This window comes from Triticum urartu, chromosome 1A (genome assembly GCF_056163025.1).
Source record: "Triticum urartu cultivar PI428250 chromosome 1A, HENAU_Tu73, whole genome shotgun sequence".
NCBI classification, from domain to species: domain Eukaryota; kingdom Viridiplantae; phylum Streptophyta; class Magnoliopsida; order Poales; family Poaceae; genus Triticum; species Triticum urartu.
In genome coordinates, this window is record NC_141873.1 from 557298487 (window position 1) to 557318787 (window position 20301).

At 45.1% G+C, this 20301-nt stretch overlaps 1 protein-coding gene and 1 pseudogene across 2 annotated transcripts; both read right to left on the reverse strand.

Annotated features, from left to right (window-relative positions):
- Positions 1–1640: 1640 nt before the first annotated feature.
- On the reverse strand, positions 1641–2075 carry LOC147992663 (protein FAR1-RELATED SEQUENCE 5-like). The gene has a single exon (XM_087539100.1). It carries the CDS (start codon positions 2073–2075, stop codon positions 1641–1643), a length of 435 nt encoding a protein of 144 aa, XP_087395226.1.
- A 59-nt stretch (positions 2076–2134) lies between these two features.
- On the reverse strand, positions 2135–4133 carry LOC125532307 (putative protein FAR1-RELATED SEQUENCE 10; annotated as a pseudogene). Its single transcript, XR_015613969.1, has 3 exons — positions 3650–4133; positions 2957–3221; positions 2135–2857 (listed from the first exon to the last, which is right to left on the reverse strand). The product of XR_015613969.1 is annotated as a putative protein FAR1-RELATED SEQUENCE 10 (transcript).
- Positions 4134–20301: the final 16168 nt, after the last annotated feature.

Sequence of the window (20301 nt, forward strand, 5' to 3'; positions counted from 1 at the left end):
GGAACCTTCAAAATGCTAAGGACAAAGGATTGGCTCAAGCTCAAAAGCTCAAGACTCTTCGTCTTATATTTTAGTGATCCAAGATCACATTGAGTCCATAGGAAAAGCCAATACTATTAAGGAGGGATGAGGTATTGCTTAATGAGCCTCTTGCTTCATGTGCTTAATGATATGCTCCAAAACCCTCAACTACTTTCCCACATCCACATATGACCTAAACTCTAAGCCAAACTCGGTCCTACCGATTTTTCCTATCCGGCGCCACCGAGTTTCAATTGTCATTAGCCACTGCCAAACCCTAGCAATTCGGTCCTACCGATAAGGATCTCGGTCCCACCGAGATGGGGTTGCAAACTCTCTGTTTCCCTTTCGTAACTTTTCGGTCCCACCGAAAGAGCGAATCGGTCCCACCAAGATTGCAACGTAAACTCAGTGTTTCCCCTTTGTAACTTTTCGGTCTCACCGAGTTCCACTCGGTCTCACCGAAAGAGCAAATCGGTCCCACCGAGTTTGCCTGACCAACTCTCTGGTTAGCTAATTACCAAACTCGATAGTTTGTGTAATCGGTCTCACCGAGATTACGTTATGCCCAAACCCTAACCGAATCGGTCCTACCGAGTTGCATGTCAGTCCCACCGAAATTCCTAACAGTCACTAGGTTTACTACTTCGGTCAGACCGAGTTTATTTATTCGGTCCCACCGAGATTGGAAAACTGTGTAACGGTTGGATTTTATGTGGAGGCTATATATACCCCTCCACCTCCTTCTCATTCGATGAGAGAGCCATCAGAACACACACATCATTCCTACTCATATGTTCTGTGAGAAAACCACCTACTCATGTGTTGAGATTAAGATATTCCATTCCTACCATATGAATCTTGATCTCTAGCTTTCCCCAAGTTGCTTTCCACTCAAATCTTCTTTCCACCAAATCCAAATCCTATGAGAGAGAGTTGAGTGTTGGGGAGACTATCATTTGAAGCACAAGAGCAAGGAGTTCATTACCTACACACCATTTGTTACTTCTTGGAGAGTGGTGTCTCCTAGATTGGCTAGGTGTCACTTGGGAGCCTCCGACAAGATTGTGGAGTTGAACCAAGGAGTTTGTAAGGGCAAGGAGATCGCCTACTTCGTGAAGATCTACCGCTAGTGAGGCAAGTCCTTCGTGGGCGATGGCCATGGTGGGATAGACAAGGTTGCTTCTTCGTGGACCCTTTGTGGGTGGTTGCTTCTCCGTGGACCCTTCGTGGACTCGCGCAACCGTTGCCCTTGGGTGGAGCCCTGTGTGGACTCGCGCAACCGTTACCCTTCGTGGGTTGAAGTCTCCATCAACGTGGTGTAGGATAGTACCACCTATCCGAACCACGGGAAAAACATCCGTGTCTCCAATAGCGTTTGAATTCTCCAAACCCTTCCCTTTATATTCTTGCAAGTTGCATGCTTTACTTTCCGCTGCCAATATACTCTTTGCATGCTTGCTTGAATTATGTGATGATTGCTTGACTTGTCCTAAAATAGCTAAAATCTGCCAAGAACTAACATTGGGAAAAGGTTAAGTTTTTATTTGGTCAAGTAGTCTAATCACCCCCCCTCTAGACATACTTTCGATCCTACAACAGTAGCTTACAATTCTGGTTCATTTTTCTTCATAATTTTCCTCCGCTTCCCTGTCGAATTGCAACACCGTGTATTTCCGCACAAACATGTGCATTGGGCACCCAGGGGGTATGTAGTTCTTCAGCATATGGTTTGCGCTCTCACTCCTCTGAGTACTAGTCATTTTGGCGCAGAACACACCTTTGAAATAAGGTTTTGCCCATTTGTGCCGGATATCATACAGGTTGGTCATGTACTCATGTGACTTCAGGTTATACTTATCTATTAGGAACTTCCATGCCTCTTCAAACTCATCAATTGTCAACATGTGATTAACAACCTTGTGAAATTCTGCATGGAAATCACTCTTCTTCGAGTACAACCGACCCAATGACTCCTTTTCCTTCTTCAGTACATGCCACTTGCACCACCGGTGCGCTGTGCTTGGCATCACATTCCGTATAGCAACCTCCATTGCACGATTTTGCCTGCAAAACACAGGGGTACCAAGTATGTTAGAGATCCTCGGGGTAGCTATTGCATTATAAATTCCAAAGTTTTTTTACCTATCAGAATTGTTTGTGGAGCCTTGCCACCCATCATCCTCACAAATTCTGAGAAAACCCATTCAAAGGTTTCGACCTTCTCATCCCTTACCAAAACACCGGCTAGTATAATGCTCTAAAAGTGATTGTTCACCCCAACAAAAAGCCCAAATGGAATGTCATACAAGTTGGTCGGGTAAGTTGTATCAAACGTCACCACGTCACCGAAGAAAGTGTACTGTAGCCTGTTGTTCCCATTAGCCCACATGAGAGTACTAATCCTCCCCTCTTTGTCTGCTTGCACTCTATATGTGAATTGTTGATCCTTCGCACCTAGCTCTTGGAACACCTCCATTGTCTTCCGGACATCATCCTCTGCCTGGTCACGACCAATCTTACCACACAAGTTCCGCAGTGCTCTTTTCATGAACGAAACATTCTCCATCTTACCAAAGAAGCTCCCTATGATGTTATAAACTTTCGACATGTTGACATTATTCTCCCTCAGCTGCTTCACCAAATCTCTGCTGTATAGGTCGATATGTTTGTGGGATGGCCAGTGCAATGTCTGCCCATATGTCGACGACAGTGAGTGGTTGTGCTCGTCGCGGAGCTCTCCTATATACCACCCATTATCCTTTGACCGCAGCAGCCTAACTAAAGCAGGACATTCACATCTGCAGGAACGAGTATTCTCCACGATTGGTTTACCCTAGTACATTTTTCATGTGAAAAATCTTATCACACACTTCGTAAGGAAAACATAAAACTTAGAGCAACAAGCACCAGCAATGAGCAATGGAAATCATACCGCACAGCCGCAGACTATCTCTTGCATGCACTTCGTCCTGTTGACATTGAGTCGGCTCTTCCCATATCTGATTCCAAATCCTTTCTCCCAGGAGTACAAATTGTAAAAATCATATGCCTCCCCAACTGTGTCGAAGCTGACGCCTATTTTTGGCACAATGACATTCTCACTGGGTGCTTCTGCAAAGAGGCAGACGGATTTTTCCAGTGCTGTCATCCTGTCCGGGTTTGGGGCACGACCTGGTGCAGCAGCTCCAATCCGGACCCTGTTTTTTCCATCAGCATATTAATGAAGTCATAATTAGATTCATTATTACCAATTAATAGCACTTCAATATACCAGAAGTCATCTCATCTCAATTTATACAATTTTCCCATTCTCATCTTAATGGATTCATACTTACATTCATATATGACCCACTAATAGCAGCTCAATCTAACAGAATTCAACTCATTACAATTCATACAGTTTACACACATATTACTAATGCCCCGTATCTCATTTGAATACATACAATTTACTCTACCAGTACCGATCCCCATGCCCCATGAACTGTCTGTTATGTTTTATTGTATCTGAACTAGTTGTCCCATATGGAACAACAAGATGCATCCCTGTGCTGAATCTAGTTTCAACAACTGCACTGACCCAGAAATTCAGGCAATGTATACGTGGTTATGCAGCCGAGCATACCTGCGCGTCCATCCCGGAGCCTGTGGATCAACTTGTTCTATCGAGTGTTCAGAGGCTTGTGGCCTGTCTGCACCCTCGCCTGTTCCTACAGCAGTTGGCGAGCACATGAGCACATCTACACTTGATGCACTCGCCACCGGCAACTCCCCGCCAGGCATCGACAGAAGGGGATATCGAAGAGGCTCCATTGGTATATCGTAGTCATTCGCTTCCTCTATCGGCATTCTACTGTTCGGACACATCCACGGCAGAGAAAACTCAGATCTTGCAAGAACTACAAATCAAATCAATATAGGGCCGATGAAGCAGTCACAAGGGGCAAGAGTCGCGCCTGTTCACCAGCTGCATCAAGAACTCCAAGTCCGCCAGAGTCACCTCACCTCCAGACTAAGGGATGGAGCCGCCGGAGCCGCCTCACCGCAACCCTAAGTGATGGAGCCGCCGCCACCGAGACGCTCTCGATAATACCAGAGTAGACTCGTAAATGGTTGAGGCATGAGGCAGCTCGACCCACCTAACCCACGTCTCCATTTATTGCATCCCAATGACGTCGTTAGCACGCATGAATCACGGACCAGAAATTCGCTCACGTGTCGAGCCACGGATCTGACGTCCGATCTCCACGGCCTGAATAGACAAGCACTTCAGGTCCACCGTCCAGGAGATTTTCTCAATTTCCTTCTCATTTCCACGCTGTCTGATGCTCCTGACACCGTGCCCAGCTATCCCACAAAACGCATCAAGATTCTATATTCTGTAGTACATATACCGAGATTACTCCAGCTCGTAATCAATTTCTCCGCGTCCCTATTCCTTGCCTTCTTATTATATACTAAAGATTAATGTACATCTAAACTGCACTGGGACAGCACACTTCTCGAGAGTGAAGATTGCGAACAAATGCCTATGACAATGAAGCTCCAACGCATAGGCCTAAAAAACATGCCCCTCATGTCTGTCCAGGAGTGAAGCATCTGCTGAAAATTATTCCGGAATGGAACTGGTCAGATGTCCGCCGACGGGATGAAAAAGATGACACCGCCACCATTGTGAAAAATGTTCCTGTTGGGGAGGGTGTTCACTGACGTGATTGTGGTGGCTTTTGCAAATTAGTCCATAGAACTAGATGCAATATGTTCTTACTTGCCTATTGTATCTATATACTCTCTCCATTCCCTTATACAAGGCCACTATGAAAAATGCATTTTGCATCTATAATTTGAGTTTGCGGCCTTGCAAAGCAGCCATTAAACTTTACCTTGCCTTGGTACCTGTAATTTGAGTTTGTTGACTTGTATAAGGGAACAGAGGGAGTACATTGTTGTTCTATTTGTATGTTTTGAGCGATCGGAATATTTCAGTGCCATAAAGCATACACAAGCAAAAACCCATTTTCACTTTACCTTAGTCCTACCATTACCAGAACCTCGCTCTTATCATTTGATTCTTTATGAAACAGAAACAAAAACTTTCCTCCATCTTATTGAGTAAGAAAAATGGTTGCTCAATTAGTTAATGGGATACTAGGCTGAAGTATGGAAATAGAGTACTTGGGGTGGCCTTGTATGGATAAATGGAGGGAGCAGCGCAAACGCTGAATGAAGGATGAGCTCGTTGAGTTTACTTTTTTTTTAATTCATACTTTTATGTTTCAAAGTTTTTTTAAAGCGCACACACACACACCTACTCCATGAATTTGGTAATGGTAGGAGTAGAGACATAATGTATATGTGCATAAATTTTCATGATGAAATATGGGAGCTACAAAAAAATCAAATATATGGCTTTACAGCACATGCATTGTTCATTCTTCAAGTCCATGAATTTGGTCGTGTGCAGCTGGCAATTCAAGGTATTTCTTTGTGAAATTTTACATGCAAATATGTACAATTTATTTTCCAAAATGTTTTAAAACTGAAAACACCCTACTCGAGGGAGCACTGCTTATCCACGTAATAAATGTGACAAGACCAACTGGTAGGTGACCGTGGACATTTTTAGTCTGCATATAAGATTTGGTCAAAGTCAAACTTTGTTAACTTTGACTAAGTTTATAGAAAAAAAAAATCAAGATTAACAGTATGAAATCAATATTGTTAGATGAATCATGAAATTAATCTTCATACCATATACCTTTAGTATTGTACATGTTGATATTTTTTCTATAAAGTTTGATTTTGACCAAATTTTATATGCAAACTAAAAAGAAAATGGAGAGAGTAGTAGCTAGGCGGCGAGGTCGCCCATGGTTTTCAGCGCAGGTCAAAGCTCAAGAAACGGATTGATAACGCCAAGACCTGTATGGCACACCACAATTTTGCTCACCTCATGAGCTCAACATTGACGCATGCATCGGCTTTGTTCACGACGCAAGCTAAGGTAGGCGATCCCCATCGTCCGTGTGCCATTGCGTTGCACAGTCCCTCATTTCTGATCGGAGGACGATGCTTTGGCTCCACGTCGCATCCAGTCCGGTCCAATCCGATCCGCGCATCGGCAGCGCATGTGATGGGGCGATGGCGACGCCCCGAGCGACAACCCGCCCGCCCGGCATGGAGCCCCACACCCTCCTTCGTACACCACTTAGCCGGAGCCTCTTCCCCGACGACTTCGTCCACAACAACACTTCGACATCCCTCATCCACCATACCGGATGAGGATCCGTCGTCGATCTCGTTGTCCCGCCAGTTCAGCCTACCCGTCCTTCATCTCCAAGGAGCTGCCCCGACGTTCCCCTCGTCTTTCGCGCCATCTCCATTCCCACACCGCCGTCTTCACTTGCACCACTAGAAGAGCAGTATAATCACCGTTTCCTTGGATGAAACTGAGGCCTAATCGGCGCCAACAAAGAGGTTGTACACTAATCATCGCATTTTCTTCTTGATTCGATCTCACGATGCTGCCGGCACTCGGTCCCGAGCCGACATGGCGCGGCTCCATCCACGGCGACATCGCCGGCCACTTCCTCCACGGCGTCGCTCCCTCGGCAGCGACGTCCACATCAGTAGGAGTTACTGCTGCTTTAGCTCTCGCTTGCTCTGCTCTTGCTCTCGGTCCTCTGCCTGGTCTGCTCTAGCTATTGCTCTTCATCTTGCTCTTGCTCGCGCTGCTGCTCTTAATCTTGCTCTTTATCGCGCAGCTGCTCTTACTCTTGCTCTTGCTTGCGATGCTGCTCCGATTTGGCTACACTTCAGTCGACTGAATCGACTTTTGGGTCAGTCGATTTTCAGGGGTGGGGCGGGCTCGCCGGAGTTAAGGAAGAACCAGCCGCGGCGGGAAGGGGGGCTGGCCGAAGAGGTACCCCACTATCTATCTTAGGGTTCAGGGTGGGGCGGTGGTTGATACGTCTCCAACCTATCTATAATTTTTGATTCCTCCATGCTATATTATCTACTGTTTTGGACATTATTGGGCTTTATTATACACTTCTATATTATTTTGGGACTAACCTATTAACCAGAGGCCTAGCCCAGAATTGTTGTTTTTTTCCTATTATAGGGTTTCGAAGAAAAAGGAATATTAAACGGAGTCCAAACGGAATGAAACCTTCGGGAACGTGATTTTTGGAACGAACAAGATCCAGGAGGCTTGGACCCTACGTCAAGCAACCAACAGGGAGGCCATGAGGTAGGGGCCGCGCTTACCCCCCCAGGTGTGCCCTACACCCTCGTGGGCCCCCTGTTGCTACACCGACGAACTTCTTCCTCCTATATATACCTACGTACCCCCAAACGATCAGATACAGAGCCAAAACCCTAATTCCATCACCGTAACTTTCTGTATCCATGAGATCCCATCTTGGGGCCTGTTCCGGAGCTCCGCCGGAGGGGGCATCGATCACGGAGGGCTTCTACATCAACACCATAGCCCTTTCAATGAATTGTGAGTAGTTTACCTCAGACCTTCGGGTCCATAGTTATTAGCTAGATGGCTTCTTCTCTCTTTTTGGATCTCAATACAAAGTTCTCCCCCTCTCTTGTGGAGATCTATTCGATGTAATCTTATTTTGCGGTGTTGTTGAGACCGATGAATTGTGGGTCTATGATCAAGTTTATCTATGAACAATATTTGAATCTTCTCTGAATTCTTTTATGTATGATTGGTTATCTTTGCAAGTCTCTTCAAATTATCAGTTTGGTTTGGCCTACTAGATTGATCTTACTTGCAATGGGATAAGTGCTTAGCTTTGGGTTCAATCTTGCGGTGTCCTTTCCCAGTGACAGTAGGGGCAGCAAGGCACGTATTGTATTGTTGCCATCAAGGATAACAAGATGGGTTTTTATCATATTGCATGAATTTATCCCTCTACATCATGTCATCTTGCTTAAGGCGTTACTCTGTTCTTATGAACATAATACTCTAGATGCATGCTTGATAGCGGTCGATGTGTGGAGTAATAGTAGTAGATGCAGGCAGGAGTGGGTCTACTTGTCTTGGACGTGATGCCTATATACATGATCATACCTATATATTCTCATAACTATGCTCAATTCTGTCAAATGCTCAACGGTAATTCGTTCACCCACCATAAAATACTTATACTCTTGAGAGAAGCCACTAGTGAAACCTATGGCCCCCGAGTCTATCTTCATCATATTAATCTTCGAACACTTATTTATTTTCATTGCCTTTTATTTTACATTGCATCTTTATCATAAAAATACCAAAAATATTATCTTATCATATCTATCAGATCTCACTCTCGTAAGTGACCGTGTAGGGATTGACAAGCCCTTATCGCGTTGGTTGCGAGGATTTATTTGTTTTGTGTAGGTGCGAGGGACTCGCGCGTAGCCTCTCACTGGATTGATACCTTGGTTCTCAAAAACTGAGGGAAATACTTACGCTACTTTGCTGCATCACCCTTTCCTCTTCAAGGGAAAACCAACGCAGTGCTCAAGAGGTAGGAAGAAGGATTTCTGGCGCCATTGCCGGGAGGGTCTACGCAAACGTCAAACATACCAAGTACCCATCACAAACCCTTATCTCCCGCATTACATTATTTGCCATTTGCGTCTCGTTTTCCTCTCCCCCACTTCACCCTTGCCGTTTTATTCGCCCTCTCTCTCTATCCTCCCTCTCTTTCCCGTTCGCCTCTTTTCCGTTTGCTTGTCGTTATGGCTAGTCCCTTATCTTCTCCGTTGTCTCCCGAGAATGAAGTTATAAATTTTAAGCAAAGGGAGGGAGAAAATCTAAAAGACGCTTGGTATAGAATTTGCAATGCTCAAAATAGATCTACCAGGAAGCAATATGCTTCCGTTCTTCTTCGCAATTTTTATGTAGGCGCTACTCCTTGGTACAGATATATCCTTGATACCATTACCGGAGGGAACTTCTTGGGTAGCCATACTTTTGATTGTTATAATGCTATGATAGATTTGTTTGGCTCACCACCTTTTTTGGTTAATGGAACTACGTTAACCTTGGAGCATGTAATGCAAAGACTTGAAATTACTGAGAATAAGGTTGCTACTATAGAGTTAATTGAAAATTTGGATAAAAAGATCCACAACCAAATCACTCAATATGGATCTAAAGTAGGATTCATCTTGAAAAATATTAAAGAAAAGGAACCTATAGTTAATGAGAAAATAAATCAGGATTCCACTAGAATCGATAAACTTGAGGGTATTATTACCAACTTGGGAACCGCTTTTTCTTCCGTAAAGAATACTCCAAGTCCTCCCACTAAAATTGCCAAGCTTATGTATGTTCCTAAAAATAAGGGTGAATCTTCTAGTAAGGAAACTGCGGATCTCAAATCTATAAGTATTCATCCCAATCTTTTTGCTATCATTAAGGAACCATTTGTTACAAATGAATTTTTCAATCTTGTGCCTAAAATTTTGATAATTAATAAAAATAAAGAAATTCCTAAGGATGGTAGATGCCTCATTGAAGAATTGCCTACCAAAGATCGCAATACCTAGATCTATCCTTGCTTTTACACTAGTAGAAAAGGGGGCAAAGGTCCAGGCCGGGTCAGCCCATTAGTCCCGGTTCAGTCCAGAACCGGGACCAATGGGGGCATTGGACCCGGTTCGTGAGCCCAGGGGGCCGGCCGGGCCACGTGGGCCATTGGTCCCGGTTCGTCTGGACCTTTTGGTCCCGGTTGGTGGGACGAACCGGGACCAATGGGCCTCGCTCCTAGCCCACCACCATTGGTCCCAGTTGGTGGCTTGAACCGGGACCAAAGGCTCCCCTTTAGTCTTGGTTCATGCCACCAACCGGGACCAATGAGGTGCCTATATATACCCCCTCGCGTAAGAGCAGAGCACACTGCTCTGTTTTTTCCGGCCGAAGGAGAGAGGGCTTGGTGGTGCTCTAGCTCACCTCCTATGCACACAAGGTGTTCGATGGAATGCCCGAGCCACACTACTTAAGCTTTCTCCTCTCCATTTTCCTCAATATTTGTCTAGGTTTAGCGGTCCGTCACGCCCCATCCCCGTCTTCATAGCCGTCGATCACCCATGCCGAGCTCAAAGCCGGCACCACCGTGGTGAGCCTCTTGTTCTTTTCTTCTTTCTGAAAGGAAAAAATATTCTTACTTGTATGTTTACATCGATACTTGTATTATTTTCTTACTTTTATTATTTCATCTTATATAGTGCGATGGTTTTGGTATTCGCCCCCGTCGGCCCTCGTCCTGTCTGTGATTCTGATGTGGTATATATATTATCTTTATAACTATTGGTTCATTTATTGTTTATGAAAATTATGCCGACCAACGTGACATAGATTTTACTTATCTAGGATGTATGTGAACCAGAAATTCCAACCGACCCTATTGTCGAGAGGTTAAATTTAGTTGAAGAAGAAAACAATTTCTTGAAGGAAAAAATAAAAAAAATGAGGAGAAGATGATATTGGAGTTGCATGTTGCGGATGTCATCGATGATCACAAGATCAAGATGGATGCAATGCGCTTGAAGATGATAAAGATTAGAAAATATGCCATTCATACTGAGGCTTGGTATCATTATGCTGTTGGATCAATTGTTACCTTGGTTACGATTATGATTGCATTTGTTTTCGCATTGAAATGTTTTACATAGTTTCAATGTATGCTTTAATTAATTAGATGCTCTGGAGAGCTATATGTTGTTAGATGAGAACTATGTATGTACTTTGGTTTTAATGTGATGATGAACTTCTATTAATTTGGACACTTAATTATATATAATGCACGCAGATGAACCAGCAATGGATGTACGGTGACAGACACACCTCCGAGTACATTAAGGGCGTGCATGAGTTTCTCGATGCGGCTGAGGCAAACAAGCAGAATGGTTTTATGTGTTGTCCATGCACTGAATGTGGGAATATGATGTCTTACTCTAACCGGAAAATCCTTCACTCCCACCTGCTTTACAAGGGTTTCATGCCACACTATAATGTTTGGACGAGGCACGGAGAAATAGGGGTTATGATGGAAGACGGAGAAGAAGAAGAGTACGATGACAACTATGTGCCCCCTGAATACGGTGAAGCTGCAACGGGGGGAGCTGGTGAAGATCAAGAGGAACCAGACGATGTGCCCAATGATGCTGCAACGGTGAAGCTGCTGAAGATCAAGAGGAACCAGACGATGTGCCCGATGATGATGATCTCCGCCGGGTCATTGTCGATGCAAGGACGCAATGCAAAAGTCAAAAGGAGAAGTTGAAGTTCGATCGCATGTTAGAGGATCACAAAAAAGGGTTGTACCCCAACTGCGAAGATGGCAACACAAAGCTCGGTACCGTACTGGAATTGCTGTAGTGGAAGGCAGAGAATGCTGTGCCTGACAAAGGATTTGAGAAGCTACTGAAAATATTGAAGAAGAAGCTTCCAAAGGATAACGAATTGCCCGACAGTACATACGCAGCAAAGAAGGTCGTATGCCCTCTAGGATTGGAGGTGGAGAAGATACATGCATGCCCTAATGACTGCATCCTCTACTGCAGTGCATACAAGGATCTGAACGCATGCCCGGTATGCGGCGCATTGTGGTATAAGATCAGACGAGATGACCCTGGTGATGTTGACGGCGAGCCCCCCAGGAAGAGGGTTCCTGCGAAGGTGATGTGGTATGCTCCTATAATACCACGGTTGAAACGTCTGTTCAGAAACGGAGAGCATGCCAAGTTGATGTGATGGCACAGTGAGGACCGCAAGAAAGACGGGAAGTTGAGAGCACCCGCTGACGGGTCGCAGTGGAGAAGAATCGAGAGAAAGTACTGGGATGAGTTTGCAAAGGACCCAAGGAACGTATGGTTTGCTTTAAGCGCGAATGGCATTAATACTTTCGGGGAGCAAAGCAGCAATCACAGCACCTGGCCCATGACTCTATGTATGTATAACCTTCCTCCTTGGATGTGCATGAAGCGGAAGTGTATTATGATGCCAGTTCTCATCCAAGGCCCTAAGCAACCCGGCAACGACATTGATGTGTACCTAAGGCCATTAGTTGAAGAACTTTTACAGCTATGGAATGGAAACAGTGTACGTATGTGGGATGAGCACAGACAGGAGGAATTTAACCTAAAGGCGTTGCTGTTCGTGACCATCAACGATTGGCCCGCTCTCAGTAACCTTTCATGACAAACAAACAAAGGATACCACGCATGCACGCACTGTTTAGATGACACTGAAAGTATATACCTGGACAAATGCAGGAAGAATGTGTACCTGGGCCATCGTCGATTTCTTCCGACCAACCATCAATGTCGAAAGAAAGGCAAGCATTTCAAAGGCGAGGCAGATCACCGGAAGAAGCCCGCCATGCGTACCGGTGATCACGTACTTGCTATGGTCAATGATTTACACGTAATCTTTGGAAAGGGTCCCGACGGACTAGCTGTTCCGAATGACACTAAGGGACACACACCCATGTGGAAGAAGAAATCTATATTTTGGGACCTACCCTACTGGAAAGACCTAGAGGTCCGCTCTTCAATCAACGTGATGCACGTGACGGAGAACCTTTGTGTGAACCTGCTAGGCTTCTTGGGCGTGTATGGGAAGACAAAAGATACACCCGAGGCACGGGAGGACCTGCAACGATTGCACGAAAAAGACGGCATGCCTCCAAAGCAGTATAAAGGTCCTGCCAGCTACGCTCTTATGAAAGAAGAGAAAGAAATCTTCTTTGAATGCCTGCTCATTATGAAGGTCACGACTGGTTTCTCGTCGAATATAAAGGGAATAATAAATATGCCAGAGAAAAAGTTCCAGAACCTAAAGTCTCTTGATTGCCACGTGATTATGACGCAACTGCTTCCGGTTGCATTGAGGGGGCTTCTACCGGAAAATGTTCGATTAGCCATTGTGAAGCTATGTGCATTCCTCAATGCAATCTCTCTGAAGGTGATCGGTCCAGAAATCGTACCAAGGCTAACGAGTGATGTGGCACAATGTCTTGTCAGTTTCGAGCTGGTGTTCCCACCATCCTTCTTCAATATCATGACGCACGTCCTAGTTCATCTAGTCGACGAGATTGTTATTCTTGGGCCCGTATTTCTACACAATATGTTCCCCTTTGAGAGGTTCATGGGAGTCCTAAAGAAATATGTCCGTAACCGCGCTAGGCCAGAAGGAAGCATCTCCATGGGCCATCAAACAGAGGATGTTATTGGGTTTTGTGTTGACTTCATTCCTTGCCTTAAGAAGATAGGTCTCCCTAAATCGCGGTATGAGGGGAGATTGACTGGAAAAGGCACTCTTGGAAGAGACTCAATAATATGCAGGGACGGATATTCTTGGTCTCAAGCACACTACACAGTTCTACAAAACTCTACCTTGGTGACCTCGTATGTCGATGAACACAAGAACAGTCTGCGCTCCAAACACCCGAAGCAGTGCGACGACTGGATTACATGTGAACACATCAGGACTTTCAGCAGTTGGTTGGAAACACGTCTCAGAGGTGACAACACCGTTTGTGATGAGCTGTACTTGTTGTCCAGGGGACCATCTTTGACTGTATTGACTTACAAAGGATATGAGATAAATGGGAATACATTTTACACGATCGCCCAAGATCAAAAGAGCACCAACCAAAACAGCGGTGTCCGCTTTGATGCAGCAACCGAGAGCGGAAAGGACACATATTATGGTTACATAATGGACATATGGGAACTTGACTACGGACATGATTTTAAGGTCCCTTTGTTTAAGTGCAAATGGGTCAATCTGTCAGGAGGCGGGGTACAGGTAGACCCACAGTAAGGAATGACAACAGTGGATCTGAAAAAAATCTTGGGTACACTGACGAACCGTTCGTCCTAGCCAATGATGTGGCACAGGTTATCTATGTGAAGGACATGTCTACCAAACCGAGAAAAAGAAAAGATAAGGAAGAGAATACATCATACGATGAGCCAAAGCGCCACATAGTCCTTTTAGGAAAAAGGGACATCCTGGGAGTGGAGGGCAAGACAGACATGTCTGAAGATTATGAAAAGTTTCATGAAATTCCTCCCTTCAATGTCAAGGCTGACCCAAGCATCCTGATAAACGATGAAGATTATCCATGGTTACGGCGTAATAAGCAAATGACACAAGCGAAGAAAAAGTGAAGACTTTCTCCCGCAGCTATTATGATGATACCATGCCAACTTTGTAACACACGAGTATGCTATGCCAACTTTTTCAGAGTTCATTTAAAAACTATGAATTTAGGTCGAATTTTCTCTATAGGTGCATCTGTGTTCATTTTCTTAGTAAAGTTAATCACAAACTTGTGATTCACACAAATTTCAAAGAATTCAAATTTTAACTATTCAAATTTGAAAACTAATGGCACTAACAAAAAGTTTATAATTTTTCTAAAACTAATGGCACTAACAGAAAGTTTATAATTTTACTGACCTAAAAGCAAAAAGAATTAAAAAATAAAGCAAAAACAAAAGAAAATAAATAATACAGAAAACAAAACAAAAAACTGAAAATAAAATAAAAATAGCAACAATAAGTATTTTGTTGTAAGTAGAAACAAAATAAAATAAATAAAGCAACAAAGAAAACAAACAAACTAAAAAAGTGTTTTCAAATTTGAAAACTAATGGCACTAACAGAAAGTTTATAATTTTTCTAAAACTAAAAGCAAAAAAGAATTAAAAAATGAAGCAAAAAACAAAAGAAAATAAATAATGCAGAAAACAAAACAAAAAAACTGGAAAAAAATAGGGCTCGCCCCTGGCCCATGACTATTAGTCCCGGTTTGTGCCACAAACCGGGACCAAAGGGTTGGTCCTCGTTGCGCTCAGAGTTTAGTCCCACCTCGCCAACCGAAGGGCGCCCACACCGGTTTATAAGCTCGTCCCTCTCTGCCTTGTTGAGCTCCTCTCAAAGTGAAAATAGATGCCCCTATATAGGGAATTTGACCTAAATTCATAATGAATTTCTCTGAAATTCATAGAAATTGATTATGAATTTAGGTTGAATTTTCTCTATAGGTGCATCTATGTTCATTTTTTTAGTAAAGTTAATCACAAACTGTGATTCACACAAATTTCAAAAAAATTCAAATTTAAACTATTCAAATTTTAAAACTAATGGCACTAACAGAAACTTTATAATTTTGGTGACCTAAAAGAAAAAAGAAATCACTAAAAACTATAAGTATTTAGTTCTAAGTAGAAATGAAAAAATAAATACCAAAAAAAATGCCTATAATATTTCTTATGACTAACTAAAATTACCAAATTGAGTATAATGATAAAACACAGTAATTTTAAATAGCAGGAAAAAGAATGACTCAAAAATCAATTTTTATAGTAAAGTTATTCATAAACTAGTGATTCACACAAATTTTAAAAAATTCAAATTTAAACTATTCAAATTTTAAAACTAATGGCACTAACAGAAAGTTTATAATTTTTGTGACCTAAAAGAAAAAAGAAATCACTAAAAAACTATAAGTATTTAGTTCTAAGTAGAAATGAAAAAATAAATAGCAAAAAAGAAAAAAATGCCTATAATATTTGTTATGACTAACTAAAATTACCAAATTGAGTATCATGATAAAACATAGTAATATTAAATAGCAGGAAAATGAATGACTCAAAAATCAATTTTTATAGTAAAGTTATTCATAAACTAGTGATTCACACAAATTTTAAAAAATTCAAATTTAAACTATTAAAATTTAAAAACTAATGACACTAACAGAAAGTTTATAATTTTTGTGACCTAAAAGAAAAAAGAAATCACTAAAAAACTATAAGTATTTAGTTCTAAGTAGAAATGAAAAAATAAATAGCAAAAAAATGCCACCTACTAGGCTAGCACGACCTGAATACGACTAGAAACCCAACCATGGGCCAGGATTCAGGCCCGCAGCAGGCCCAGTAGGCCCATAGGCATTGCAGTGTCCCATTAGGCCCGTAAGCCTGCAGTTCAGAGGAGTTCGAAAGGGAACACAGAGCAGGGCTTATAAACAGGTGCGGGAGCTCTTCAGCTAGCGAGGTGGGACTAAAAATCCCACCGCACCGCACCGCGGCGCAGGCCATTGGTCCCGGTTAGACGCAAGAACCGGGACCATAGGGGGGCATTCATACCGGTTCGTGGCACAAACCGGTACGAATGCCTACCTATGGTACCGGTTCGTGCGACGAACCGGGACTAATGGCCTCTGCTTCCCGCCCTTTGGGCTACCGAAATGAGACCTTTGGTCCCGGTTGGTAGCATGAACCGGGACCATAGGTGGCATTGGTACCGGTTCGTGCCACGAACCAAGACCAATGCTTCATGTATATATACCCACCACTTAGCGGTTTCAGTTTACATCGCCCATTTCCCCCCGACGCCGCCGAGCTCATCACTGCCAGGCTGCCTCGCCATCGCTGCCCACGCTATTGCCCCTGCCCCGCCCCCGAGCCCACGGCGACGCCGTCCGCCGCCCACGCCGTTGCCGTCTGCCGCCCCCGAGCGTGCCCTGCCGCACCCCCTGCGCCCTCGAGCCCGTCCCCGCCCCCGAGCGCACCCTGCCTCACCATCATCGCCGAGCGCGCCCCGCCGTCGCCCTCGCCGACCCCGAGCCCGTCCTCGTCGCCGTCGCCCCCGACGCCGGCCGCCCGTGTCTCCTCCCCGATCCTGCCGGGAGAGGTAGCTACTGCCCCATCCTCCCCCATTCCTTCCTTCCCCTTGCAAAATATTGATATGATGAATGAGGGGGTCATGTGTATGTATATATGTGTATATGTATATGTAAATTTTGATATTTTTTTGTTCATATATAATGTAGATGTCTATGTATGTATGGAATGATATCGATGGATGTATGTATATAGAACATTCGTAGAAAATATGACGAATCCGATATGACCAATGTCCCCCTCTGGTTCACTAGGGAACACTAACTCTCTCGGAGAAAAAATGTTATCAGGGAGAAAAAAAGTTCTAGGATCATCAAGGGGTCGAGAGGGGGTCGAGGGTCGCCGAGGGGTCGAGGGTCGAGAGGGGGTCGAGGGTCGCCGAGGGGTCGAGGGTCGAGAGGGGGTCGACGGTCGACGAGGGGTCGACGGTCGAGAGGGGGTCTAGGGTCGCCGAGGGATCGAGGGTCGTCGAACATGAGAGGAAGAAGAGGATAAAAAAAGAAGAGGAAGAAGAAAAAAAAGAGGAGAAGAAAGAATAGAGGAGAATCTCCTCTATTCTTTCTTCTCCTCTTTTTTTTCTTCTTCTTCCTCTTTTTTTATCGGGAACGAGGGTCGTCGAGGGTCGCCGAGCGGTAGAGGAAACCCTAAATAGCAAGTATCGTCGGTGTGACATACATGTGGCCCTCGGTGTCGGACACTACATCCACGTCCCACAACCCACACGTATATATGTTCTCTCTCTGTGTGTATATATATATATGTTCATGTATATATGCAAAAGATAGATTATCGGGGAGGGGGTATATCGACCCCCCTCGTGTTGAAGTTATCGGGAGGGGGTATATCGACCCCCCCCCCAAGTGTCGAAGAAAAAAAAGAAGAAAAAAAGAGGATAAGAAGAAAGGAATAGAGGAGAGAAGCTGGCTATGATTATGATGGCTCCGGTGACCCAATGCCGGTGCAAGAAGGAGACCGTGAGGACGGCTCCGGTGACCCAGTGCCGGTGCAAGAAGGAGACCGTGATGACGGCTCCGGTGACTAAACCGAGTCCGGCCAGGTATATATATTAGTTAAGCCTGTGTTGACTAGCTAATTGATGCATTCATTGTTTTGGTATGTACACATATTAATTAAGTCTTTGTTCTTTTTTCTAGCCCTCCGGATCGAGCACAACTTCGGTGAAGAGACGAGGCCCGAAGAAAAAGTTGAGCTCGGATGAAAGGTTTGAGATCATAGCAATCGCGCCCGACGGCCAACCGATTGAACCCATTCGGACAAAGAACGAATTTTGTTGCTCAGTGCGGGGTTCTGGTTAGGGACAAGATCCCGATCAACATCCAACAATGGTTAAAGCCGGCAACAGAAGACCCTGAGGTGTCTTATGCCAATGATATGCAGAAAAATGATCTTTGGACTGAGCTGAAGTCAAATTTCACCCTACCGCCAGAGGATGATCTGGAGAAGCCAGCTAAAGAGCAATTAATCAAGTCTTTTGCTCTTAAGAGGATGGCAGACCTATTCAGGAGGTGGAAGAACGAGCTGAATAAGTTTGTCGATAAAAAAGAGACACCAGAATTCAAGGGGAGATATGAGAAGATCAGAGATCACTTGCCCGCTTTTGTGGCCCACAAGACATCAGAAAAGAGTAAGATGTCGGCGACAAACAAGCAAAATGCTGCGAAGAAGAAGCATCACCATCGCACGGGGTCAGGTGGCTACCTCGTAGCCCGGCCTAAGTGGGCCAAGACTGAGAATGATCTGGTTGATAAAGGGATCGAACCAGAGATAATTAAACTGGCCAGACCGTTGCCAGACTTGGTTCTTCGGGGCTGGCGGAAACTTAGACCCTATATCAGGGAAGTGCATTTGGACGGACGAGCAAATGGAAATACCAGTCAAGAGGCTTAAGCACTATATCGAAGCAGCGCAGCAAGGGACGTTCGTACCAGACAGAGAGAACGACGAGCTCACAATGGCCCTCGGGAATCTTGAGCACCCTGGACGGACACGAGGCACGCCAGGCTCCATTCCGTGGAAGGCTGGGTTTCCGGACGCATGCGGTTACAAATGCCACGAGAGGAGGAAGAAAGTGGAGCAGACCCAACTGCAGGCGCTGCACGCTAGGGTACAAGCGATAGAGGAACGAGAAGCAAATCGCAGGAAACGAACTGCCGAAGCTTCCCCCGAAGCTACCCCGCCATCTCAGCGGAGAAGCAGCGTGGCTTCCACCGAGCTGCTTCATCCGGAGCATGTCTTGACGTCTCTTGCCAGCTATCCCGTGGATGCTATCACGGAGTCTTAAAATTGCCACCTTATGATGCAATGGATTAATATGAAGGTCAAGGTGGCCGTTGGCTCCGTTTTTCCTACTAAACCCAGCGCAACTTTTCACTGCCGGCCGATTCCAGAAGGATATGCTAGGGTGATGGTGGATGAAATAATAGAGGGATTTGAGGACCTCCAGCTTGACCACCCTACCGGTGAAGGGGAGACTCGGCTGGGTTCTGCTCTGAAGACTCCATTCCTATGGCGGAAGGAGCTCATCAACCTTTCGAACTGGACGCCTCCACCTCCTCCTCCTCCTCTGGCGAGTCAGGGCACTCCGCCTCCTCCACTGCCACCTCCTCCGGCGAGTGACGATCAAGGCACTCGGCTGGCTCCTTCTCTGGCGCGTGGCGGCACTGCGCCTCCTTCTGTGCCTGCCTCGGCGCGCCCGAGTAGCCAGCCTCCTCCTTCTCCGCCTCGTCAGCAAGGGCGGAAAAGACCCGCCGCCGCTCCGGCTGCTCCGGCGCGTCGTAGTCCTTCTCCTCCACCTCGTAAGCAAGTAAAGAAGACAACCACTCCGTCTACTCTGCCGGCGTCTAGCAGTAATGCCAGAGGCGGGAGGACATACAGATTCGGTCCTTCTTTGAAGACTCCAGAGAAGTTACCATACGAGAGGACCCCGGAGGAGAACGCCGAGATCGCGCGAGAAGAAGTGAGGAACTTCTTTAAAGGTGTGAAAGCAAAGAAACATCCTCCTCCGGAGGAGAAGGTAGATCCGGTGAAAGCGAAGCGCACTCTGGCTGCCCTGACAAAACCACCCAAGTCTCCGCCGAAAGGCAACTATGAGCGCATTATTGGAAAGGCATTTACCGAAGCGGAGCGGTCGGGAAGTACTGTCAGTGATCAAAGGCTGAAAGAACGACGAGCTGGGAAACAAATTGCCCAGCTCGGCGAACAAGCGAAGCAATCGTGCCCCCCGCTCAAGGTGCCTAGCGACATCGTCGCTAATGATCCGTGGATGGTGCCCGGTTATAGCAATCTTGGAGATTACCTGCCCGACGATGTACATTATGATTTCTTGGAGGCGCAGATACAAAGATACGAGTACAAGAAGCCTCTCATCAAAGATGAAAGATCTCTATAAACGATGATGCGAAGATTGCATGATTGGTACTTGAAAATCTGCAGAGAGTCTGGGGGGAGGAATACTTTGTATGTGAGAGTTAAAAAGGAGCATGACTTCGTTGGAATTGAACTGTTGCCTATTCCATTTGAGGAGTTCTTTCAGTTTTTCAATCAATTGGCCCT

Excerpts from the sequence above, each read along its gene's own strand:
- LOC147992663 (XM_087539100.1), bottom strand. The coding sequence starts at position 2,075 with ATGGAGGTTGCTATACGGAATGTGATGCCAAGCACAGCGCACCGGTGG.